The sequence below is a fragment of the Chroicocephalus ridibundus genome, chromosome 10, assembly GCF_963924245.1.
Source record: "Chroicocephalus ridibundus chromosome 10, bChrRid1.1, whole genome shotgun sequence".
Taxonomy (NCBI): domain Eukaryota; kingdom Metazoa; phylum Chordata; class Aves; order Charadriiformes; family Laridae; genus Chroicocephalus; species Chroicocephalus ridibundus.
In genome coordinates, this window is record NC_086293.1 from 360,984 (window position 1) to 387,331 (window position 26,348).

At 55.4% G+C, this 26,348-nt stretch overlaps 3 protein-coding genes across 5 annotated transcripts; all 3 read left to right on the top strand.

The window, feature by feature from the left end:
* Positions 1 to 2,634: 2,634 nt before the first annotated feature.
* Positions 2,635 to 4,557, top strand: LOC134521550 (antigen-presenting glycoprotein CD1d-like). Its single transcript, XM_063348127.1, has 6 exons — positions 2,635 to 2,713; positions 3,036 to 3,293; positions 3,452 to 3,733; positions 3,844 to 4,128; positions 4,235 to 4,325; positions 4,497 to 4,557. Exons 1-6 carry the CDS (start codon positions 2,635 to 2,637, stop codon positions 4,555 to 4,557), a joined length of 1,056 nt encoding a protein of 351 aa, XP_063204197.1.
* Positions 4,558 to 8,770: 4,213 nt separating this feature from the next.
* On the top strand, positions 8,771 to 12,910 carry LOC134521671 (T-cell surface glycoprotein CD1b-3-like). 3 transcript variants are annotated; one of them, XM_063348380.1, is made up of 6 exons: positions 8,771 to 8,938; positions 10,182 to 10,442; positions 11,201 to 11,304; positions 11,416 to 11,700; positions 11,822 to 11,918; positions 12,052 to 12,910. In XM_063348380.1, exons 1-6 carry the CDS (start codon positions 8,866 to 8,868, stop codon positions 12,090 to 12,092), a joined length of 861 nt encoding a protein of 286 aa, XP_063204450.1. In that variant the 5' UTR covers positions 8,771 to 8,865; the 3' UTR covers positions 12,093 to 12,910. The 3 variants fall into 3 exon arrangements, with proteins under 3 accessions (XP_063204450.1, XP_063204447.1, XP_063204449.1); XM_063348377.1 differs by having other exon boundaries at positions 8,776 to 8,938; positions 11,023 to 11,304; XM_063348379.1 differs by having other exon boundaries at positions 8,776 to 8,938; positions 10,185 to 10,442; positions 11,023 to 11,304.
* Positions 12,911 to 13,901: 991 nt separating this feature from the next.
* LOC134521533 (antigen-presenting glycoprotein CD1d-like) lies at positions 13,902 to 18,344 on the top strand. Its single transcript, XM_063348106.1, has 6 exons — positions 13,902 to 14,143; positions 15,296 to 15,553; positions 17,202 to 17,483; positions 17,595 to 17,879; positions 18,031 to 18,127; positions 18,250 to 18,344. Exons 1-6 carry the CDS (start codon positions 13,945 to 13,947, stop codon positions 18,254 to 18,256), a joined length of 1,128 nt encoding a protein of 375 aa, XP_063204176.1. The 5' UTR covers positions 13,902 to 13,944; the 3' UTR covers positions 18,257 to 18,344.
* Positions 18,345 to 26,348: the final 8,004 nt, after the last annotated feature.

The following is a 26,348-nucleotide window of genomic DNA, read 5'->3' on the forward strand; positions in this document are numbered from 1 at the left end:
ACCAGTTTATAGTTTGGATCACTTAAACCACTGAGAAAAATGTCTCATTTCACAAAAAGGACAAAATAACTTAGCATCACTGGGGACAAAGAATGAGGTCTTCAACTGATGGGAAACTGGTATAGCTCCAGCAAAGAGCAAGTGGCCAAGACTGACAAATAAATCATTCTTCACGTACAAAACCTCCCCAGGCAGTCCTAGGGTAAAACCACTGTATGCTCTTGACATACGTCAATGGTGTGTCCATGGTGTCAAGGACAGGCTGTTCTGCAAGGGAAGGTGAGCTAGGAACTGAGGGTGACAGCAAGGGAGTAAGGTTGTTACATCACCAACTAGGAGCCAGGAAGTCAAACCAGCAAACTGGGGGTAAGAATCAGGTTTGGAAATGGTAACCAGCATCAGCCGGGAGTCCAGTGATCACCCAGCAAATCTGAGGTGACAATTCAGATCCACTCAAGCCAATGGGACAGGACTGGTGTCAGGAATGGAGAAGTACAAGACTTGCAGCAGACAGAGCTGAAGCATAGCTCCTGTGTAGCTCCTACACAGATGGGAGCCAAGGACAAGATTCTCGGTTAAAAGCAGTTCCCAAGTGGAGGTGAGGTTACGACCAGGTTTCTTAATGACAGCTGTCATCAGCAAGCCATCCTAAAGCTTAATTTGAAAGATGGAAGTGCACTGCAGTCCCTCATAAATGTAACTTCTATCTTACTATGGTGAATATGCACCAACCCCAATAAAACCTCAGACAAACAGTCATCCAGTTCAAGCCATTGTAGCTGTACTGCTGTAAAGAATTGTATTGGTGCCATTTCTGGGTCCGCCAGGCCACCACAGCATCCCTACTTCTCCATGGGGCAGCTCCACAGAAGGGAAGGGGTTTCCTTGTCTCCCCATGTCTGACTCAGTGTCATGGGATGCTGTAGCTCAGCCCGCAGCAGCCCCATATGGGGCATCCCCATGTCCCCACCACAGCTGGGGACATCTGAGATGAAGACGTGGCACGGGGACACCTTGGAGGGGTCACATGGCACCCTGCCACATTTCAGAGGGAACATCTCTGCCCTGGTTGTGTTTGGAGGTAATCAGGGCGTCCCATCTCAAACTTCCCCTTGGCTTCCCGTTTCAGTTCTGCCTTTGACCACAACATGGGCACCCCCAGGAAAGGGGAAGAGAAACTGCAGGGCGAGGGGATGCACCAGGGGACAGCCGGGGACGAGCGGTGGGTAGGGGACATTGTGGGGGTGAGACCAGCTCTGGTCACCCCATTGACCCTCCAGTGCTGAACAGTGGTCACAATGGGGACAGAGTAGGGGGATGGACTCCACCATTCCTGTTCCCATGGCCATGGGGGGACAGGGTTCCCCACCAAAGATGGTGGTAAGGAAAGGGGAGAGCCAGGCTGCAGCCCAGCCCCAGGCCCTCTCCTGGGGCCGTTTGCGGGAGAGTTGGAGCTCCCCAGCACTGTGGGGTGCAGTTCCCAGGCCCCGTGGCATGGATGGAGCTCCGTGGAAATGGGGAGGCTGTTCATCCACAGCAGCCCTCTGGAATGGGCCTCGGGGTGAGGGGGACCGTGGACCCATCCCTGTCCCAACTTGGTGATCCTGCCTGGCCAAGTGCCACTGCTCCAAGTGTCTTATGACTGTCCGTGGAAAACAGACCCTTCCAGGCCCTGCAGCCCATCTCTCCCCTTGGGGACCATCACACTACAGCTGCTCCAGCCCATCCTCTTCCTGCATCCCCAGAGGAATTCCTGCAGTGGCAGCTTCCTCCAGCCCTGCCTGCACCCGTCCCCAACCCTGCAGCCCTGGGCCTGGAACTACTCGTCACCTCCTTCCTGGGGAGCCCCTTCCCCAGCATCAGGGCAGCGGTGCTGAGCAGTCGGGGGATATCACCAGCACTCCTCACTCTTCCCCCCCAGAGCCGTCCATGGCCACGGTCTTCGCCCGCACACCTGGCCCAGCTTTGCTCCTGCTGGTTTGACACATCACCAGCTAGCTTCTCCCTGCATCCCATCATGCGGGACGGCCGGGAGGTGGCATGGGGCCAACACACAGCCTGGGGGCATGGGGAGCCCAGGCATGTGGCCAGGCTGTGGGAATGGCGTTTGTCTCCTCTGCAGGAAAGACAGCCACGTAGGGGTGAACCTGCCAGGTTGAGTAGGCATCACAGAACGGATGGAGATGTCTGTGCTATGCAGGACCAGACATGCCGGGCCCAAGTGGCAGCAAGAAACATTCCTGTCAGGGACAGTGGATGCTAATGGCCAGGTGGGACCTCCACCTGTAGTGGGGTTAGAAAAGTGGGGGCCCGCCACACTGCCCTGATTGTCAAGGTGCTGCTGCAGCCATGAGGGACCCCTCCTGCAGCCAGTGGGATGGACTTACTCCCACACAAGTTCCCCAGTACTCACAGCCATACTCGGGGTGTCGCAGCCCAGCCCACCCCACGCAGGAGCCGTGGGTCCTCCCCAAAACCTCAGTACCAGCCTCATTGGCTGCCAGGGACAGCAGCACCAGTGGTGCTGCCCAAACAGAGCCACCCTGACAAGAAGTGTGTGGTCACATCTCTCACACCCCCTTCCTCCTGCCGCTGCACCCTCTACTGCATGCTTGGGACCTCGCTGCTGACACCATGCAGCCCCCTCACCGCTGCCTCCTCCTCCTTCTGCTCTACCTCCTCCTCCTCTCTGGGACATGGGCAGACCTGGAGGGTAAGTGGGAGCCCTGGCTCATCCACATCTTCTCCCATGCCCCCATAGAACCCCATGGACGAGGGGCTTCCTGCTCCCCACCAGCCTTGGGCACTTGCCTCCTTACCCCTCTTTGTCCCCTGGTTTTAAACCTCCTCTCTGGTAGGGATGCAGCCACTGCAGCTGGGTGCAGGGGGTGGGAGCTGGGGCTGCCAAGGATGCAGGGGGCTTACTGTGGCCCACAGATCCCTGCAACCTCAAGGACCTGTCCCTCAGCCCCTCCACTTTCCCCAGCCCTCTCCTCTCACTCCCATCTCCCCCGGTCAATCTCTCTCTCATGTAGGAACCTTCACTGTCCGCCTGCTCCAAACCTCCACCTTCCAAAACACCTCCTTCGTGGACACAGAAGGGCTGGGGCTGCTGGAGGACATCGAGCTTGGTTCTATTGATAAGCACACCTGGACCATCCGCTTCCACCAGCCCTGGGTGCGCCCAGCCCTGCCCCGCAGTGACTGGGACACCATTCAGAACATGATCAGGATCTATTTGCAGAAGTTCAACCACCTGGTCAATGAAGGTGCCATGCAGAAGGGTGTGCCCTGTGAGTACCTGATCTTCTCTGTGTCCCCTCTTCAAACAGTATCTGGGAAGCGGGGAAGGACCCAGCAGTGCTGGCACTGCACAGGAGATGCTGATCACGTCCGCAGGAAGGCAGTGCCAGCCCCTTATGCAAACTCTCCCTCCTCTCTGCTCCTCCAGACCCTTTCGTGGCCCAATGCGTGGCGGGCTGTGTGCTCTACCCCAACAGGACCTCCCGGGCCTTCGCCTATGTGGGCTACAATGGCCAGGACTTCCTCAGCTTCAACACGGACAATGTTACATGGCTGCTGTCCCAAGACACCAACCTGTCGCGCTACGTCCAGGCTGTTCTCCAGAACTATACTGCCTTTACTGAGATGGTGGAAGTCCTCTTCAACGATACCTGTGTTGACGACATGGAGGTGTTACTGGCCCATGGGAAGGCAGCTCTGGAGAGACAAGGTGAGACACCCCCCCGACCCTGGCACGGCCACCGCAAAGCCCCCCACTCACTGGGGACAAAAGTGGTGCCCCACCAGGGCTCCCCCCACCCCTTTGCTCTCACACCCCAGAGATGCCCGTGCCCACGGTCTTCGCCCGCACACCCAGACCAGACCAGCTCCTGCTGGTTTGCCATGTCACCGGCTTCTACCCGCGACCCATCAGCGTGGCCTGGCTGCGGGACGGCCAGGAGGTGCCACCAGGCCCGACGCTCAACACCAGCGCCATCCTGCCCAATGCCGACCTCACCTACCAGCTCCGCAGCGTCCTGGCCGTGGCCCCCCGTGATGGGCACAGCTACGCCTGCCGCGTGCGGCACAGCAGCCTGGGCACGCGCAGCCTCCTCATCCCTTGGGGTAGGTGCCACCCACGGGGACAGGGATAGGACTCCTGAGCTGCCCTGCCCCGCGGAATGGAGCAAAGCTGGGAAAGCTCATGGCAGCCTCTGCTTGTGTTTCTCAGGGAACTCGGAGGTGGTGCTGATCGCAGGGCTCGGGGCCGGGCTGCTGGCAGCTGTGGCTGCTATCACAGCGCTTTGGGTGTGGAGACGCAGGTGAGGCCCTTTCTGCCCCGTGGAGCTGCAGTGGGAGAGGAGGGGAGGAAATGCCCCAGGGGATGGCTGCACTTAGCAGCGAAGCTCCTGCTCCAACCCTGCCAGCTGCTGTCTGCACCCCATGAAACCTCTTGCATGGAGTACCCATGAGCAATCCCCCTCTCATTTCAGAAAGCACCAGCAGATGGAGGAATCGGAGTCCAGGAACTCCATCCTGAGCAAAGAAGCTTAGCCTGGAAGGGAGTCAACAGCCCCCGTTTCCTTCCACCACCCTCACAGGGACAAAAACTCTACCTTTTTCTGCTTCAGCAAAATTCTGGACACTGCTGAGTGCGAGATCAGCTCGACTCAGAGACACAGGGGGGGAACCTGGGGGTATCCTGACCAGCTTCAATTTGCTAAGCAGACAAGGATGCAAGTCTGAGACCTTCTCACTCGTTACACATGATCACTTCTTACCTTGTGGCACTGTCCCATACACTCATGGAGGCTCTTTAGGGCACCCCAGTGCCCAGTTGCAATTTCTTCCAGTTCTGGTACAATAACACATTTATCCATAGGCAGTAAGCTGTGCCCTTCTACTGTCACTTTCTAGCGTTTTTTCCTAAAAGCTGCCTTTATTAACCATATTCCAGAACTTTTCCACACAGACTAACAACACCTGGCCACAAACCAGTGCTGAGTAACACTGAAGCTCTGATGTAATCTGTGGGAATTGCAGATGTGCATAAAATGAAATTAAAATGTTCATGTTTTCACTAAGAACGCGTGCCTTTCCTCAGGATTTGGATGGGCTTGGGGATATTTTGACCAGCTGCAAATGGAAGCTGGAGAACCACTGAATCATTTGGGCTAATTGCAGGAAACACCAAAGGAAAAAAAAGGATAAAAGAGTATTTGTGCATATACAAACACGTTCTTACATATTTCATGGAAATAAGCAACTGTGTACATGGGGGTAAAGTGCCCCCAAGCCTCCCAATTAAGGAGAAGAAGGAAGTGAATCTCCCATCAGAGACAGTGGAATTCAGACAGGCATAGGAAGAAAGTTAGTTCGTGCTCCCAATCAACCACACTCTTGAATGTTCTTCAAAAGGCTTGGTTTCACAGGACAACTTCCTGGCAAAGTTGCACGGGAAAAGTCTCTGGCAACTACGTGTGAGCCAACTATCTACTGACTCAGAAGAAAACCCGGCTGGCCTATGGCCACATCCACCACAACTCCGCTGGGGCGGCTTCTCCCCTGGCCAAACCCTATGACCCACAGTGCTGCAGGCAGGACTGGATTTCCCTGACACTCAGAGTCAACCGCCGGCACTGCAGGGCTCAAGGGTCTCCCTGCAGGAGAAGGGATGCTGCATCTCTCCCAGACCTCGCTGAGCTAGGACAGACAGATGAACCTTTCAGCTGCAGGTAGGGCTCACCTCGGGGCTGGGAGCCCGCAGTCTCAGCATCAACAGGGCACATGGGGCAATTCGTCTCCCAGATGGAGGGAAACACCCTGCAGCACTCATGGGACGTGGCAGGATGAAGCTCACCCAACAAACCTGGAGAGCAGATGCAGCCGGTGAGCAAACATGGTAAGAAAAGGTGGTCATGTGTATGATCTCCCAAGAGAACCTACAATAACACTGTCACGGTTTGGTCTCAGATGGTGACAAAGAACCACGTGCCGCTCGCTCGAACTCCCCCCCTCCACGGGGAAGGATCAGAAGAAAAAGGCAAAACTCATGGGTTGAGACAAAGGCAGTTAAACACAACAGCAAAGGGAACAAGAAAACAACAACAATAACACGAATAGAGGAATGTACAAACACGAACCACTCACCGACTGGACCCTGAACGCCCCAGCCCGCTCCCCCCGGCAGCTCACACTGGGCATGGCTCCCATGGGATGGAATACCTGTGTCCCTGCCAGAGCCTGGGGGGAATTAACCCTGTCCCTGCCGGAACCAGGACAAACACACACAAACACCCGGGCATTTCGAGAGGTCTGTTTACGCGTTTCGTCCCAGCCCTAGAGACACTGCTTCTCCGATAATTGACCTTTGCCTCATTACCTGTGGAATGCATATGAAAGTTGACACCCCTGTATATGCTAATGAAGATTTTAGAGATCACGCTAAACGTACATGACCACAGCACTCATCTCTCTACCCAAGGCATACTACAGATCACCTAGGGGAGGGAAACCTCATAATTTTGGGGATGAAAGGATGGAGAAAATGCCTGTTAAACTGGGAGAGAAGAAACTTGATACCTGACGGACCAATCCACGGGCTGCGTTCTCTCCCTCCACCCCAGGCAGGGACACCTTTCGGGGCAAGCGCTGCGCCCTTCACCCTCTGGGGAATGTTACCCCGGGTTGTTGTACTATCGTTATTTTTGCTAGCAATATTAACTTTAACTAATTAGCGCCGTTGTAGTCAGTGAATTCTTTAATGACGATCTCAAGTCTGTTTCTGTCGCTCTCAACAAAATAACTAATTATGATTACTTGTGAATCTGATTCAGTGAAAGTCCTTTGGTGGGACTCTGACAGACAGATATCGGAACTGTTATTATTTTTGCTACACTAATTTTGATTATTTTCAAATCTGACTCAGTGAAAGTCCTTTGATGGGGCTCTGATAGCAAATCAGTGAAAGTCCTGGGACTCCGTCAGACAAATATCAAAACTCTGAATGCGACAGGGGGTTACAGCCCTCACCCGAGGGGAGACCAGAGATTCGTCGGGTATGTGAGGACCAATGGTCACATGAAGTGTTACTGCAAAGTGCTACAGTCATCTCGGGAGGGACAGTGAGGACCAGTGGTCACCTGTGAGGACTGTAAGAACCAATGTCACCTGACGGGACTGTGAGGACCAATGATCTGTGTGGACAAACAGTCCCCTGCCCCCTTTGGCCATCTGCTGACCAAAGGAAGTGACGATATCAAGGAGGAGAAAGTTGAGACCTCTGCTATAGCAAGGAAGAAAGTGCAAAAAGCCAACAAAAACATGAGGACAAGTACATTCAATAGAGATGAGGAAGAGCTAAAGCAGAACTTCTGGTCCACTGCAACAGTGGGAGATATCTGGAGAAAATTTGGAGTGGGTTGAACACATCATGAGCACCTGCAAAAACAGATGCTTGCTCCTGCCCCATCAGGTACTCAGCTACCAGTGACCCCCACATGCACCTGCAGAAGCCAGAGGCCTGCTAATGGCCTATCAGCTGCTCAGCAAGAAGTGACAGTCATCCTAGGGGGAACCGTGAGGACAAATGGTCACCTCATAAGACTGCATGGACAAATATCCCCCTACCCCTTCCCTCACTGGCCACACCATGGCTGCGCTTTGTCATCCCACCAGATAAACACTCTCCTCTGACACCAGCACTGGTGGAACCGCTGGGAGGGATGTGGACATTGTGGTGGCATGGCCGGATATCCCCTGAGTGATGCCAAGGTGACCTGCTGGGGAAGTGGGACTGTTGGTGCCATTTCTGGGCCTGCCAAGCCACCAGAGCATCTCCACTTCTTCATGGGACAGCTCCATGGAAGGGAAGGGGTTCAGTGTTTGGAGGTTAGTGGAGCACGCCCCCTCAAACTTCCCCTTGGCTGTGGTTTCAGTTCTGCCTTTGACCACAACATGGGCACCCCAAGAAAGGGGAAGAGAAACTGCAGGGCGAGGGGATGCACCAGGGGACAGCCGGGGACGAGCGGTGGGTAGGGGACATTGTGGGGGTGAGACCAGCTCTGGTCACCCCATTGACCCTCCAGTGCTGGACACTGGTCACAATGGGGACAGAGTAGGGGGAGGGACTCCCCATTCCTGTTCCCATGGCCAGAGGGGGACAGGGTTCCCCACCAAAGATGGTGGTAAGGAAAGGGGAGAGCCAGGCTGCAGCCCAGCCCCAGGCCCTCTCCTGGGGCCGTTAACGGGAGAGTTGGAGCTCCCCAGCAGTGTTCCCGCAGCCATGGGCTCGGCAGGAACTGCTTGTCACCTCCTCCCTGGGGAGCCCCGTTGCAGGAGGAGCCTGAGCTGGAGGTGCTGGGGCAGAGCGAGGGGGAAAGCAGTTCTTCTCCCCATGTGGGGCTGAGAGGACAGCGGCTCTCTTTCTCCAGTCAGGGCTGAAACCCAAAAGCCACCATCACCTCCTTTGGAGCTGGTACATCCCACAAGAATGGGGATACGGGCAAGGTACCATCGGTGGGGAGGGGGAGTCGGGGGACCCAGCTCAGGTCCTTGAGCAGCCGTTTTCTCCCAGTGTGATTCCTCCCTTTCTATGCCCTCTCCTCCTGGCCGGACTCTCCCCAGCCCCAGCCTTTCACAGCACTTCAGGCTCAAGACCTTATTTCAGCTTTCCTCCCTGCCACTCATCCCCAGCCCCCTGCCTGGGGCCTCTGGGGCCCTCCCTGACACATCTGCACTGGTTTCATTGGCGGAGAGCCACCGCCGTGGCTGCTGGGATGGGTTGACGCGTGGGACCCAACGGGTGCTTCCTCCTCCTGCAGTCACTGCTGCTGCTGCTGCTTCAGCCTTGCTGCGTGCACCATGCAGCCCCCTCACCTCGTCCTCTTCCTCTTTCTCACCCTTCTCCTCCCTGGGACGTGGGCAGACCCAGAGGGTAAGTGGGAGCACTGGCTCACCCCAACCGCTCTCGCCCCCCTGGCAGAGGACCCCACAGGTTCCTCAGGGGAGGCATGGCCAGGCCACCGTCCCCTGCTTGGGGGGGATGGTCCCCAGCATCAAAGGGCCACCCTCCCCTCCATGATGCAGCACCCAAAGGTGCCCTGTCCCTGCCCACCCTCTCTGTTCCTGACTCCAGCTCCGGGCTTAATGCCCCACCGGCTCCAGCACAGAGGTTCAGGCACCCAAGCAGAAGTGGGACCAGGGGTCCCCAGCGAGGCCTGGGGTGTTGGGGTTCTCCCAAAGTTGCCTTCCTCCTACAAGGAGCCCGTGGGTGCTGGGGGGGTCTCAGCTCCATCTCTCTCTCCTCCCCTTCCAGCATCCCCGTTTGTTGGGGAACTGCACCTGCGAGAGGGCATTTTGTGTGATGCCATTGCACAGGCATTTTTCCACAACCCCGTGAGACCTCAGGTTTCTTAGGGGAGAAGCAGCAGCAGACATTGAAATGCAGGACTGATCTCTGGGCTGGGCTATTCTCCTGCCCCTGTCAGGGTTTGGTCTCCTTGAGTTGCCGATGCTGCCGAATCTGGATGAAATGCCCTTTCTCCTCCTCTGTCCTCCATGTCCTCTGTGCCGTATGCAAGTCTAGGTCCTGGCATGGGTGCGTCTTCTGGGGGAAGCATCACCCCAGATAAGCACTGAGGTGCCCACCACACAGACAGACAGCAGACGCTGGGCAGGACGGAGGCAGGGAGGGGACAAGCTGCCTGAAATGCTGTACGGCAGAGAAATACCTCACTGAAAGTAAAATAGAGAAGAACAAAGAGCATCGGGGACAGAGGAAGTTCAGACAGGAAAGCAACCCTGAGCAGGCGAGGAGGTGAGAGTCCAGAGAAGACATGCCTGAGTGCAGGCTGATGGGGATCCCTGGGGTGTGGGGTGAAGAGCGTAGAATCATAGAATGGTTTGGTTTAGAAGGGACCTTTAAAGGTCATCTAGCCCAATCTCCCTGCAGTGAGCAGGGACATCTTCAGGTTGCTCAGAGCCTTGTCCAGCCTGATCTTGAATGTTACCAGGGATGGGGCATCTACCACCTCTCTGGGCAACCTGGGCCAGTGCTTCACCACCCTCAGTGTAAAAAAATGTCTTCCTTATACCTAGTCTGAACCCCATTTCCCCTCCAGCCCCCGCACTCCTCTCCTCTTTCCTGCATCCCTTTCCATCCCCATCCTCTTTCCCAGCAGAGACACAGGTTCTCCAGTTGCTCCAGACCATCCTCTTCACCAATGTCAGCTCCGCTGAGGTGTTCGGGGTGACTCTCCTGGGGGATGTGCCCATCTACGCGCTGGATCCTGCCGACCGGAGCCTCCGCTTCCACTGGCCGTGGTCCCGACAGGCTGCAACCGAGGGTGATATGGGGAAGATAAAGTCCCATTTAAAAGTCGCTCTGCGCAATATGGTCCGATACGTGCATGAAGTGGCGCAGAAGGTGCAACTGGACTGTGAGTACGGGGACAATCCAAGACAGAGCCCCAGTCCCTTTCCCCGGGTTCCAGGTGTGCCCTCTTCCCCACCACCGTGGCATTTGTAGGGTCTCATAGGGTCCAACAGCTCCTGAAAGGGCAATGGGAAATGCTGTGGCTGACAGGGCACAGGGCTAGCAGGGGTGGGGAGAGCAGCGCACCAAAAACAACCCTCAGGGCTGCTGCCATCTGGCACAGGGGAACCCGTCTGCACACTGGGGAGCTGCCACCAAATTTATGGGGGCTGCAGGACCTGTACAGCGCAGATTAGGGAGAAGGAAAGTTGGGTGACTTTTGGGAAAGAGAAATATTTTGGGGGGCAACATTCTGTTTGAGCAATTGCCCCGTGATAACTGGTCCCATATCCACTCCAGCCTTCCAAGGGGACTGAAGCCATGCAGGGTGTCCCGGGGCTCCCTGAAGCATGGCCCCATGCCCCGCTGCCCATTTCACCCTGCTGCCCATAGCACCCCCTCATGCGCCTCCAGTCAAATCCTGCCTTGTGCCACCCATGTTCCACACACTCACGGGATTTCTCCACCGGCTCTGCCTTTGGCAGACCCATTGGTGATACAGAGCCGTGCGGGCTGTGTGCTGCACCCCAATAGGACAAGCTGGGGTTTCATGGATGTTGGGGAGGGTGGCAGAGACCTCATAGCTTTTGAGGTGGAGAGGCAGCGCTGGGAGCCCCGGCAGATGTCCTCGCTAGCAGAGCTGATCAGCAAGTCCCTCAACAGCAAAAAGGCAGTCACGAGTCTCCTGGAGCACCTCCTCTCCATCTCCTGCCAGAGCCACATCCTCGCCCTGTGCAGGTACGGGAGGGCTGATCTGGAAAGACAAGGTGAGACACCCCCCCCGATCCTGGCATGGCCACCGCAAAGCGCCCCACTCACTGGGGACAAAAGTGGTGCCCCACCAGGGCTCCCCCCACCCCTTTGCTCTCACACCCCAGAGATGCCCGTGGCCACGGTCTTCGCCCGCACGCCCAGACCAGACCAGCTCCTGCTGGTTTGCCATGTCACCGGCTTCTACCCGCGACCCATCAGCGTGGCATGGCTGCGGGACGGCCAGGAGGTGCCACCAGGCCCGACGCTCAACACCAGCGCCATCCTGCCCAACGCCGACCTCACCTACCAGCTCCGCAGCGTCCTGGCCGTGGCCCCCCATGATGGGCACAGCTACGCCTGCCGCGTGCGGCACCGCAGCCTGGGCACGCGCAGCCTCCTCATCCCTTGGGGTAGGTGCCACCCATGGGGATGGGGCACAGGGTGCAGGTAGCAGCCACTGGCCCTGCAAGGGGCAGCTCCTGCCTGGTGCTGCCACACTCACATGCCCACCATCTTCTCTCCCTGTTCCAGAAAACCACAGTGGAGCTCCAACCACCAGCATCACCATCGCAGTGCTGCTTCTTGTGGCTGCAGCCTCTGCTGGGGGATTTTGGTGGTGGAAGCGCAGGTGAGGTCTCCCTCCCACCGTCTCCTCTCAGGTTTCTGGGCAGATGGGTCAGGCCAGGGACTGCAGCAGCAGCAGCTGATGCAGCAATGAATTCCCCGGCCCTGAGCGTGGCTCACTGTGGACCCCCCTGCAGAAAAGGTGATGAGACCACATGGGAGACCCAGGAATTCATGATTTGACGCCTGGCTGCCTCCCCACCAATGAGTTCCCTTGCCACCAGCTCTCCTGGCTCATCTCATCTCCCATCCCTGACCCACCAGCACCTACAGGCGTTTGCTCTGGAAAACCACCGCATTAAACAGCTACAAACCTCCCTAGCTGCAAGTGGCTCCTGTGGTTCTCACCCTCCTTCCCCCTCAGGAGGTCCCCCCAGGAAGCACCGCCAGCGCACTGCAGATTCCCCACACTGCGGCCAGGAAGACTTTCCCTTTTCCTGGACACTGGCCCATGTCCCTGGCATGTCAGGAGAAGCAATGCCTCCCCCAGCCTCTCCCACCCCTCGGCATCTCCATGGCCAGTGTCCGTCCCTGGCAGAAGGGCAGTGACAACCTGGGGCCAGACCAGCGTGGGGCTGCTGAGTGGGATGGAGGATGGAGCAGTCCACAAACCAGGGAGAGATGGAGCGATTTGAGCTGTTTTGCTGAGGAGAAAGGGGAAGGGAGGACCCAAGTGACCTCTCCAATCCCCTGACACCGGGAGCCATTTCGAGCAGGTGCGAAGCCGCTCTGGCTCCAGTGCTGATCTCCCCCTCTGTCTGGGATGGGTTTGGATCAGGATCTCCTCCCCTCCTGACTCCTGCCCCCACGCCCGACTCCTGCCCCTGCAAAAGCTGGAGGGATTGGGGGCCAGTCACCCTCCGAATAAGGGAGATCGCTCAGCAATTATCGTCATGAGCAAAACAGACTCAGCTTTAGGAAATTAATCAAATTTATTGCCAATCAAAATCAGGTACGATAATGAGAAATAAAATATCTAAAAGCATCTTCCCCCGACCCCTCCCTTCTTCCTGGGCTGCACTTCACTCTTGACTTCTCTGCCTCCTACTCACAAGTGGCACAGCGTGATGGGGAATGGGGACTGCCATCAGTTTATTATGCATTGTCTCTGTTGCTCCTTCCTCCTCACCCTGCTCCAGCACGGGGTCCCACCCACAGGAGACAGTCCTTCCCAAACTGCTCCAGCATGGGTCCTTCCCAATGGTTGCAGTTCTTCACAAACTGCTCCAGCGTGGGTGTTTTCTACAGGGTGCAGTCCCTCCGGGAACAGACTGCTCCAGCACGGGTCCCACATGGGGTTACAAGTCCTGCCAGGAGCCTGCTCCAGCATAGGCTCTCCACGGGATCACAGCCACCTTCAGGCACATCCACCTGCTCCAGCGCGGGGTGCTCCATGGGCACCATGGTCCTTCACCATGGGCTGCACAGGCACCACGCCTGGAGCATCTCCGCCTCCTCCTTCGTCGCTGACTTTGGTGTCTCCATAGTTTTTTCTGTCACATATTCTCACTTCTCTCTCCCAGCTGCTGTTGTGCAGCAGTTTTTACCCCTTCTTAAATATGCTATCGCAGAGGAACTACCAACATCGCTGACTGGCTCATCCTCGGCCAGCGGCGAGTGTGTCTTGCAGCTGTCTGGAACTGGTTCTGTTGGACATGGGGGCAGCTTCTGGCAACTTCTCCCAGAAGCCACCCCAGCAGGCTTCCTGCTACCAAAACCTTGCCGCATAAACCCAGTGCTCTCTGCCAGGGGTCTACAGAGTAAAGTCCTGGGCGGTACCATGGGAGAAGGCAAAGGCCACTATGGGCTGGACTCAGACTACATCTCCTTGGGTGCCAGGGTGCTGTTGTAGCCGGGAGGGATGCCCACTGCAGCTGACTTTGCACCCACGCAAATCCCCTGGCAGTCACAGCCACTGGCCAGAGCGTCCCAGCCCTCCACCAGCCACACCATCTCTCCATGGGGAACACACCCAGCCAGGCCCTCCCCAAAACCTCAGCACCAGCCTCATTGGCTACAGGAGCCACGCAATGACACTGCCACTGCCAGAGCTGCACAGGCAGAGCAGCCCTGGGGAGAAGAAAGTGGTCACAGCTTCCGTGGCCCCTTCCTCCTCTTGCTTCATTCGCTCCTGCACACCTGCTGCCGGCACCATGCAGCCTCCTCGCCGCCTCCTCCTCCTCCTCCTCTTTCTCCTGCTTCTTCCTGCGATGTGGGCAGATCCAGAGGGTAAGTGAGAGCCCTGCCTCACCCCGACCTGCTCCCATTGCTGCACTGTGGGACCCCACAGAGCTGGCAGGGGGTGGGCACAGACAGGCCACTGGCCCCATCATCAGTGGGACAACCCCCACCCCACAGCACCCAAAGCTGCCCCATCCTTGCCCACCTGCTTGGCATTCCCTGCCCCACACCATCCTGCCCAGCCCAGCACCACCGGCACGGGAGTTCAGCCGCCTGAGCAGCCATGCGGCAAGGGGTCCCTAAGCCAGGCCTGGGGTGCTGGGGTGCCCCCAAAGATGCCTTCCTCCTGCAAGGAGCCTGCAGGCAGCAGGCGTTCTCAGCCCTTCACGGCACAACAGCCCTGCACTGGGCTCCAACCCCTTGAGCAGGTCCTGGGCATCGCCCTTTGCCTGCAGGAGCATTTCTCTTGCATTCAAAGGGTCCCTGAATCCTCTACATTCTCCCCCTGTGAAACAAAGCTGAAAGGTTCCTCCTGCAGCTACAACCAGCCCTGCACGCCCAGCCTGTGCTTGCCATTCCAGGGGCAGGCACTCCCCACACCCTGGCCAGGGGGGCACCCACTGCTCCAAAGCAGGCTTCACTCTGCCCTGCTTATTCTGCCAGATCCTCATTCAGCGCTGCAGCATCGAACTCAGTCCCCTGCCTCCTGTTAGGGTTCACCCTTGAGCATTTCCTGGGAGCCCTAAGCAGTGGTGAAATGCCCTTCCCTCCCAGCCCCCCAAGCCCCCGCAGCGTGTGCAGGTCTCCAGTGGATCCAGTTCCTGGCATGGGCACTCCTTGCCAGGGGAAGCATCAACCCAAACCGTCACCAAGGTTCCCCCTACCATCCCTGCCATGTGGCTAAGTGACAGCTTAGAGAGAGGGACAGACCCTGGGGAGGTGGGTGGCTAAAAAAAGGAAAGTAGAGGAGAAGCGGGGAGAGGCTGAGAGAGCCTGCCAAAGGAAACTGCAAACTGAGTAAAAACAGGGGATTTCCCCCGCCCTGCCCGTCTGACCCATCTTGCCTTGCCTGTCCCCAGGGACACTATAAACCACCGTTCTTCCTAGGGCTGCCCACCAGCACTGGAACTGGCAGTCCCCGATCTCCTCCTTCATCCTCATGTACCCCAACGCTGCTTCCTCTCCCACCTCTCCCCACAGGCTCTTATAAACTCCACCTTTTCCAAACCTCCATCTTCCACAACACCAGCTTTGTGGACATTTCGGCCTGGGGCACCCTGGAGGACATTGTCTTTGTTACCCTGGAGAAATACACCTGGAACATCCTCTACCTATACCCATGGGTTTACCCATCCCTGCCTGCAGTAGAGTGGGAGAACCTCGAAAACCTGTTCAGGACCTATGTGCACAACTTCCCTCTGTCCCTGTCCAGTGACGCCAGGATGTTCCAGGCACCCTGTGAGTACCAGGTGCTCAGCACCTCCTCATCTATCGCAGGGAGCTGTGAGAATGAGCTCAGAGCCACCGCCAACGGCTTTCCAAAACCGGGGCTGCAGGAGGGAAGGGACTGGGGCTTCATCCTGCACCAGCAAAACCCCCGAACCACCCTGTCCTGTGCAGGGGTCACACGGGGCCATCCTGGTCCCCCACACAAACCTTGGCCGTATTTAGCTCCACTTACACCCTCACACCAGCCGCACCTATTCTTCTCCAAGCACCCCAAATCCCACCAGAGAAGTCATCTGAGAAATGCAGTGGAGGGGCCTCTCCACTCCTGTCTGTGGGATGGGACACACAGAGCAAGCACCTGGCCCTACAGGCTGGTGCAGTGCTGGATAACCAAGGGCAAGGTACCCTGCAGAGCGCCACAGTCCTCTTACTCGCCCAAACCCCACACCAACAACCCCTCTCAACAACACCCACCCCAACCCCGTGTCCTGTCACTCCCCCAGAGCAGTGCTTTGTGCTCGGCCAGGGCTCTCAACTCTGTTGTGGGCAGGGGGCAGCTTGAGGACAATGAGCCACAGGGTTAGGACAGGTTTCTCACACACAGTTTCTACCGGGCGTAAAGCAGAGCAGTGACATGGGAGAATAGAATATAGAATACAGAATACAGAATACAGAACACAGAACATAGAATGTAGACTAGTTCAGTTTAGTTCAGTTGGAAGGGACCTACAACGATCATCTAGTCCAACGGCCTGACCAATTCAGGGTTGACCAAAAGTTAATGCAAATTATTAAGGGCATTGTTCAAATGCCTCTTCAACATTGACGGGCTTGGGGCATCAACCACCTCTGTAAAGAAAAGTTTCCTCATGTCGAGTCTGAACCTACCCTGACGCAGTTTGAACCATTCTCATGCATCAAGTCCCTGGATCCCAAGGAGAAGAGATCAGCACCTCCCTCTCCACATCTCCTCCTCAGAAAGCTGTAGACATCAATGAGGTCGTCCCTCAGCCTTCTTTTCTCCAAACTAGACAAGCCCAGGGCCCTCAGCCACTCCTCATAGGATGGGCCTTCCAGCCCCTTCACCAGCTTTGTTGCCCTCCTCTGGGTGCATTCAAGGACCTTCACATCTCTCTTAAAGGGTGGGGCCCAGAACTGCACACAGTGCTCAAGGTGAGGCCGCACCAACACTAACTACAACACGGCAATCCCCTCTCTTGACCCGCTGGTTATACTGTGTTTGGTGCACCCCAGGATGTGGTTTGCCCTCTTGGGTCCTGCGGCTGGCTCAAACTGAACCTGCTCTTAGCCAGCACCCCCGGATACCTTTCTGCACTGTTGCTCAAAAAAGCATCGAATGCCCCCACTTTCTCTTCATCCCTGTTAGTCAGTTGACAATCTTCAACAAGTATCGGTCCAATATTTTCTTTAGACCTCTTGCTATTAATGCACTTTAAAAAAAAACCCTTCTTCTTGCCTGACAGCCTGAAACACTGGCCAGTTTCAGCTGTAATTGAGCTTTGGCCTTTCGTGTCTTCTCCCTGGGGAGAATGACTTGGGGTGCAGAGGGAGTGGGAAAAGGGTTGCACTCAAAGAAGCAGGTGCAATTTAGGGCTCCAGCTCCAGCTGCACTCATGATGACCATTGTTCCCCCCAGACCCCTTTGTGTTCCAGTGCACGGCCGGCTGCGACTTGTATCCCAATGGCTCCTATACCAAATTCTACCATGTCGCCTACAACGCCCATAACTTCCTCAGCTTCAATGCAGATAAGAGCCGCTGGGAGAGACAGCAGGAGAGCGAGCTGGCGGCACAAGTTGAGGGGCAGTTCAACAACTTCACCGTCTTCTCTGACACCCTGCAGCACCTTCTCAATGTCACCTGTATTGACCACATGAAGAAATTCATCGAGTATGGGAAGGCATCTCTGGAGAGACAAGGTGAGACACCCCCCCTGACCCTGGCACGGCCACCGCAAAGCCCCCCACTCACTGGGGACAAAAGTGGTGCCCCACCAGGGCTCCCCCCACCCCTTTGCTCTCACACCCCAGAGATGCCCGTGGCCACGGTCTTCGCGCGCACGCCCAGACCAGACCAGCTCCTGCTGGTTTGCCATGTCACCGGCTTCTACCCGCGACCCATCAGCGTGGCCTGGCTGCGGGACGGCCAGGAGGTGCCATCAGGCCCGACGCTCAACACCAGCGCCATCCTGCCCAACGCCGACCTCACCTACCAGCTCCGCAGCGTCCTGGCCGTGGCCCCCCGTGATGGGCACAGCTACGCCTGCCGCGTGCGGCACCGCAGCCTGGGCACGCACAGCCTCCTCATCCCTTGGGGTAGGTGCCACCCACGGGGATGGGGCACAGGGTGCAGACAGAGGCCCGTGGCCCCATGCAGGTGCCTGGAGGATGGTGGGTCAGGCTCCTGTGGCAGCTCCAGCCATGGCCTCCTGTGCACCTGTACCTCTCGCTCTCCTCTCTCCTCCAGGCAGCTCCAAGGTAGCTCTCAGTGTCGGCATCACCATTGTGGTCCTGCTGGCCATTGCTGCAGCCCTCGCTGGGGCCATCTGGCACTACAGGCGCAGGTGAGGTCTCCTCCTCGCCCAGCTGCACCAGCCCCATCAGCTCCAGACCATGGCAGGTGGGAGCTGCCTGGCCAGGTCTGCCTGCTCTTGTCCAGCCTCACTCACCTCCTCCTCTCCTGCAGGAGCTGAGAGCACGGGACACACCACACCAGGGATTCCCCAGTGCCACACTGGCCCCCGACATCTCCCTGATAATAAATAGCTAATTAACACCACCATGCAATGTGGAAACTCCTGGTGTGCCATGCCCAGCGCCCGCAAGCACAGGGCATCACACAGCTCCTGACCACCCCAGGACAGATGGGAAGAGCCTCAGTGCAGCGCAGGGGCATGCCTGCACTCCTCATCCAAGGGTGAACCACTGGAACAGCCCCCCAACACCAGCAGGGTGTCCCTGGCCCCAGCCCCTAATCCTGGAGGGCATCAGGCTCCCCACGAGGCAGCAGGACTCAGACATTGCCGACGCAGGCTGGGGCAGGGATGCAGCAGGGCGAAGGAGCACCGTCTTCCCCCCACTCACCCTCCTGGGGGCACGTCAGCGCCTCTGCACCAGATCCCAGGCCCTGCTGACAGCAGGCGTGGGGCCAGCACACAGCCTGGGGGCACGGGGAGCCCAGGCACATGTCGGGCTGTGGGAACGGGGTTTGCCTCCCCCATGGGACATACCGCCACGCTGGGGCAAATCCACCCAGTTCAGTGCTGGGGGCAGCAGCACGGAGGGGACAGAGATGTCTGTGCCACGCAGGGCCAGGCTCTCAGGGCACGAGTGGCAGCAAAGGACCTTCCCATCAGGGACAGCAGAGGCAGCCCGTAGCCAGGCAGCGACCCACCTGCACCGAGGGCAGGAAAGAGGGGCCGGGTCACCCGCACCGCCCCAGGTGCCAGGGTGCCGCCGTGGCCATGGGGGACCCCACCTCTAGCCAGGCGGATGGCCTTGCTCCCACCCTAATTCCCCGAGCACTTGTGGCCACAGGCCAGGGTTCTCCAGCCCGGCCTTCCCCTCCTGCTGTGTGACCCCACGGGCCAGGGACACCCCCCCAGCCGCCCACCCAGGCACTCGCCCTCACTCCCCTCCCCACCCCGCTTCTAACCCCGCCCCCGTTCCTCCCCCCACCCTCAGCACCCTTCCCTCTCGCCCCCCCACCCCCGGTCCTGGCGCTGGCTGCCTTCCTCACCCCAAACCGCCCCTTCCCACTTCCCCTTCCACAGCCCCACCCGCCCCTCCTCTGTCCCCACGGGTCCCTTCCTCCTCCCCACAAGTCCCCGTGCCCCCACCCCATGGCGCGAAGCCCAGACGGGGACTGCGCCCGAGCGTCCCGCCAATGGCGACCCGTACTGCACCTGACGTCATCAGGCACCGGGCGGACGAGGGGTGAGTGTGGCGGGGGTGGGGAAGAGGGCTGCGGGAAGCCCCCCGGCCTGACCCAGACCCAGACCCACCCCCCGGATCCCTCCGGCAGCCCCCGGCTCCATCCAAACCCCAGCGCCCCACGACAAGCAACCCCAGGGCTTCTCCCGCTCCCTCCACCCCTTCACGCCCGCATCCAGCCCTCAGCTTCCCCCAGCACCCCGGGGCCACGGATGATCCCCGGGGGTTTCCATCCCGGTCCTCCTCTTTGGCTCTCTGTGTGTTCCTCCGTCCCATAGCCCAGTATCCTCTGCCAGGCAGGGGTGAAGGCAGCAGGGATGACTGCACTGCCTTTAGGTCTGCGGGGACGCCTTCTTCCCTTCCCGAGGAGCCCTGGCTCCAGCACGGGGACACCCTCCTTCCCTGAGCAGGATGAGCACAGCCCACCCTGACTGACCACGGGGCTCTCCCGCCATGGAGGACAAGCACTGCAGGCACCATGTGGGAGAGCCCGGGGGCGTGGGGCAATCATGTCAGCAGTCCCTGAAACAGGTGAGCAGAGCGACAGCAGGAGAAGCTCCATGCAATTGCTCACCCTTGGAGGACAGACCAGCAGCATCTGGTCCCTGGTGCTCGCACACGTGCTCAGCGAGCTTGACTGCGACATTGGCTTCTTCAAGCAAACGTTTGGACAGATTGTGCACGCCTTCATAATCAATAGGTGATAATTTAAACTTGACCTTCTTGAACATGCCCAGCACAAGGTCCTCCAGTGCTTCCAAAAGGATGTCCTAGGAATTCACCTCTCCTGCTGTCCCATGATGAAAAAAATACCCTGGAAAAAGGCAGGACTTTAAAAATTAATTCTCTCCCAAGACCGCAGAGCTGCTTTGAGCCCTTTCCTGCAGCCCCTGCTGTTGTCCCTACATGAGGGTTCTCCGCCTGCTGTGCAAGAGCCAATCCGCACACTGAGTCGAGATACTTGGTTTTGTTCCAGTTCTGCAGAATTGGGTGCCGGCCATTTAACAACAGCCAGCACACCTCACATTTCAAACCACCCAATAGTCATAACGATAAAATACAGCTGATTGGTCAATAATGATTCATTCGCCACTCCTAACTCTACATATGCATCTAGAGCTCATTTTTAAAACGTTTCGGGAGGTTACCTCATTAGCATGCTCATTATTCACAAAGGGGGATGTATTTTAGCATCATAATTACCCAAGGTTAGTTCGGAATACGCTCTTGGCTCAAATTTGGTCCAGAAGTTCTCATTTTGCTGTCTTATGTCTAAGTCAGCAACTGCAAAAGAACACGTAAGACACATTTGTTCCGTTTCACAGCCTAGTCAAGGTTAAATACATTCCTCGATGCCTCAACCATGTCCCCACCCAAACTTCTTGATCAACTTCTAACTTTGTTCTTTAGACATCACTGCCTCAGTGGAAGGGCTGACGCACGGAGTCAGGCTGTGATGGAGCTGCAGCAGCACCCCGCCATGCCATGCGTATAAACCAGAGAGAGGAGCACCCAAGGAACCTCCGGGTCCTTCTGCAGGGACAGTCACTGTGGCAGGGCCGGGGCTGTACCCTCCATGTTTCTGGAGGCCGCGCTTAGCCCAGGAATAGCAGCGTGTCTCTAGGACCCTTACATACAGCATCTTTCCCAGCCAAGGGGCAGCAGCAGTGCTCAGGGAGCCTTGAACACAGCAGCATGCCAATCAGCCAGGAGAGCGGTGGGGATCAGAGACACGTGCCCAGAGCAGTGGGGCTCCAGTCGCGCACAGCATTCCCACTGACAGTACACTAGCCAGGCCCTGGGGTGCAGGCACACGGCTGTGTGCTCAACCTGCGTGCTCACTGGTGGAGCTCCATGGAGCAGTGGCTCCATCCCCAGGAGGCTGCAGCCCTCACCCAAAGCGGCATTCCTCCCTGGGGTAGCCCTGGGCATGCTGGCTCACAGCAGCGGAACCAGGCACGGTGCACCAGAGGGGCTTGGGGATGCACACCCCCAGCAGCGTTCGTTTCCATCATGGGAGCACCAGTGGGATTCAGAGCCCTCGTACACAGAAGCTCTCCCATCCCTGCAAGGCAAGATGGCTCGAGGACTTTGCATTGCATATCGTTTTCCTCAACAACACTGCAACAGCAGGCCTCAGGAAGCCTCAGTGATCCCATCAGCATGAGACCAGTGGTGACTGAGGACCTGGGGGCTGGCTTGTGCAGGTGATTGCGATGTCACTGGTGGGTGAGCAGCTGATAGGTCAGGTGTGGGAACTTGGCTTGTGCAGGTGATTGCAATGTCACTGGTGGGTGAGCAGCTGATAGGTCAGGTGTGGGAACTTGGCTTGTGAAGGTTCTTGTGGTGTCACTGGTGGGTGAGCAGCTGATAGGTCAGGTGTGGGAACTTGGCTTGTGAAGGTTCTTGTGATGTCACTGGTGGGTGAGCAGCTAAGAGGGCAGGAGCAAGCCCCTACCTCGTGTCATGCTTATGAGGTCACTGACGGATGAGTAGCTTTTAGAGCAGGAGCAGGCGCCTGGCTTTTGTAGATGCTTGTGAGTTCACCAGTGGCTGAGTAGATGATAAGAGCAGGCCCCGGCTTGGGCGGGTTCTTGCGAGGTCACTGGTGGCTGAGGAGCTTTGCAGGTTGGGAGAACTCTTGCATGTCCGCTTCCAGTCTGGCCACTTCTGCAGGTGCGGTAATTCTGCAGGAATCCCATTTCTTATACCAATGCTTGGGGAAATTTTTATTGTACCTCTTGCGGTGAATTAAACACACTTTTGTGCTTAAGTTTAGAAAGATTTAATGAGCAATGCATTGGACAGAGTCCTACAACCTTAAGCAGTTCCACAAGGAACAACCCTGCCTTAAAGACGCTTGTGTGCATGTCTCAGCACTTATCATGAGAGAAAGGCCTAACAAATGCAAAAAATACGCTGCCTTTTTCAAGCTGGTTCAGTGCAACATTGCTTTGGGCAGTATGCCTGTGGATCCCAGTTTGACGCTTCAAACCCACCTTGGGTCAAAGCTTATCCTACAGCAACCAAATTCTATTTTGTACTGTCCAATACCCTAAATGTGTAATTGTCATTGCAGACTTGCCGATCAGAGTGTTCCTTTCAAATCTGGAAAAATGCTTTTTGCATCAAAATTTATCATATTTTCAGGACTGAATTAAGGACTATCTCTCCTGAACTGGAAGGAATGCGGGGACTTGACTGGGGTAGTCCTGCACGACCCATTACAGGAGACAACACCTAGCAGCTGTGATTCTGGCTGGCCGTGGAGAGAAGCAAACGCTATGGATGCAAATGGGCTCGTAGAGATGGGCTGTGTCCTTGGAGGCAAGTCTCTGTCTCCAGGATGCTCTGCTGTCTGCTCAGAGTATGCAGGGAAGGACCTGATGGCTTTCCCTGCGCAGCATTTAGCTCTGATCGCTCTCCGTGTGGATTGTGTCTTGTCCTCAGCCAGGCGTGCAGTAGCTTTCAGATGAGGAATGGGACTATTCCAGGGCAAAGCGAACAATCGGGATCCCAAGCCCGTGTCGTTCAAGACAATCAGGCGAAAATGTGCTCTTAGAGCTGTCCGCATTGTGGAATAAATACTAAATTGGCTAAAAATACAAAAGTACAGCATTGTTCACACATTAAGGAAAAGTATAAAATCAAGAGGCTTCTGAGGTAGAAAATAGCCGCAGCTGGCATGAAGGACACAACATCTGTGGTTCCCTGATAAGCTACATGAGGTACGGGGCAGGATGCCATTATTCCGCGGCTTTACCTGATGATGTATAGCAGACACGGGAATGGGATGATACCATGAAACAGATAAGCTGCCAATTAGCTGCCCACTCGATACTCGGAGCCAACATTTTGTCAAATTTTGATGAAATGCTGTCCTTTGTGCGAACTTTGCTCATTATAATGTCATTATAATACCAAAACACACCTCCATCCCGAAGGCTACCCGCCTCCAAGGTGCGACCAGTCCTCCTTGAGTCTGCGCCCCGAATTTCTCGTAAACTATACCTTTAATTGTGAAGCGAGAGAAATTTACACCAATCATAGTAAAAGTATGTCTGACTAAAGTCACTCAAACTCCACCTTGAAGATAACAAATAGTATAAAAATAGCCCGAGGGAGGGGGGATACCCAGGGAAGACACCATCGCGAAGAATTCCATCGCTGATTTCCGGGATCAGTCGATGGGCTGAGCCTCTCTTCCCCCCCATAGGGACGCCTTTGGGTAAGACTTCGATTATACCGAGTGTTTTCTTGGGGACTTAGAAATTTCTCTAGAGAATCTCTTTCCTACATTTAGAGCCAGGCTGTATCTTTTATAACTTTGTCACACGTTTTGTATATGTCACCAGTATAATAGCCAACATTATCATCATCGTGGCTTTACATCTAGAATGTCATCTCCAACACCCAGGTATTTTTCCCTGGGGTTGTCCTTCCTGCATATGACGTATACCTCAGTCATAGTCCCCAAGTTGCTCTCCATGCTAGTAAGTTGGAATCAGACTATCTGTTTTGCCATCTGAGTCTCGCAGTCTTATTTCTTCTTTATCCTTGGGATAGCTGAGCGTGTCCTACTTGCAGTGGTGGCCTGTGACAGATACATAGCCATCTGCTACTCCCTCAGGTTAATGTTACAAGTAGAAGAACAAGCACCCAGATCATCCTCCTTTGCTGGATTGGAGGCTGTCTGTCACCTTTGATGCCTGCTGTTTTACTGACTGATTTACCTTCTTGTGGCTCCAGTGTAGTTAACCACTTCTGTGATACGCTACCGCTGCTGCAATTGGCACGTGTGGGCAAGTATGTGATGAAAAAGATGATATCGATACTTTCTTCTCTGGTGACCTTTGGGCATCTTCCTCTCTGTTGCTATGTCTTAGGTCTATATTGTCATCACTGTCCTGAAGACCCCTTCTACTGAAACCTTCTCCACTTGCGTTTCCCATCTCATGATTCTCTCATTGCTTTGTGGGGCAGGAATTTTCATGTGTTTGCATCCAACAGCAAGGACTTCCTTGAATATGAAACACACTGAGACAGTGGTATACAGTGTGGCCATTCCCACATTGAATCCAATGATCTGCAGCCTGAGAAATCAAGATCTGAAGAAGGTTTTGAGGACAATCCTCATAAAAAGAAAGTTGGGAACTAGATCGTTTGTGTAGCCAATTAGAGAACAAAAGAAGAAACACTTCCTTAAATAAAGGGTAGATAACTTGTGTTTCTTATTCATTTGATAGCAGGATTTTCCAGAACAGTGCTTTAATTTCCAGACAACCAGACAACATCAGATGAAAGTCCCCAAGGGGAAAGGACCACCATATTCTCCAGGCTTGAGGACAAGTTGTTATCACTCACTGCGTTAGACTGAACTGAAGTCTTGGTCGTTTTCAGTGGCATTCCTTTTTTTTTTTACCATTGCTACTTGAGCTACTTGAAGAGCCTCAGTCACCCTGCAACACAGATGGATTGGTCCTGAAATTTCTCCCCTTAGGTTTATGGCATGTTTAAAGCCCATGTTTAGGAATCACCCCCTATCATTTTAGGCATTCGTGGAAAACACACATAGGTGTCATTTTGCTTGTTTGACCAGATCTGTCTAGTGTGCTTCAGAAATGCCCCTGGCTATCTGGCAACTCTGCCTGAGGTGGAGAGGAACCTACAGGGAACTTGAACTGCTTTGAAGCAGGAAAAAGATGCTGGATCACCTGAAATGGCATCGGACAACTCTAGCCTAGGGTCACAGCTCCATTGCTAACAGATGAGATGTATGAGACCAACCCTTCAGTAATTTCTTCACAAGATTTTAGAGGGGGTTTGACTCATTTGCCCGTGCACTGGTGCCTCGCACCACTTGAGATGTCCTTTGGTGTCCAAGGTAAGTGTGCGGGACTGGCAGAAAGGACATGTGAAACCTGGTCTTCTGCAGTAATAAGTCAAGACCATGCTCATAATCCTTGGGTGTGACAAATGTCTGCCGTTAGGAAATGGTTTGTACCTTTACAGTTAATATTCAGAAATAGTGACTTGAGGGGATGAATCTGTTCCCCAAGCTTTGAAGACCATGCTAATATGCGATGACTTGTGTCCTTGAAGTGAATGTTTCTTCCACTAAAGTAGCTCGGCTATAATCACCTACAATAAAGACTATGTTGTTTGGACAGACAATTCACAGCTACCAAGGTTCCTTTGACTAATATCGGGACTGCTAAGTGTACTCATCTATGGCTGTTATATGGGGGGGGGGGGGGGGGGGCGCAGCCCGTTGTTACAGTTTATACTAAGACTTCAGCTCAGCCATCTGAAAAGCTAAAAGAAATCTTTATACATTACACCCATACTGCAATGTAACGTGGGAGGCAATGGATGTATTTGAGAAATTGAGAGTACGGGGGAGGCAAAAAGTCTACGTTGCTCCTTGATGCTAATTTATCCCTTGGGGTGTCTTTAATAACTGTGAAATATCCAACTTCTGTGTTTGTTCAGCAAATTTTAACCAAGAAATATGAGAGAAGCAATTAAGCATTGTATACTACCAAACCCATTCAACTTTTAGTAAGTGCAACTAAGAGAAACAGGGCAAGTTGTATCATTTTGTGAAATCACCCACAGCAAGTTGCTCCACACTGAGGTGCTCTCTCTATACGAACAGATGAAAGGCTTCATTCAAAAACAAAACCAGGGAGAGGTGGAAACTAAGAGATTCATCTTCTGTACCAATAGGCACATTTGCATCTTGCACGGGTCTGATCACCTAGGCTCCATCGACACTTAGTGAAGAGAAGCAGGCAGTTCTCAGGTATGATTCATGCCGTTCTTGGGAAAAATAACTTTGAAAGTGCAAGG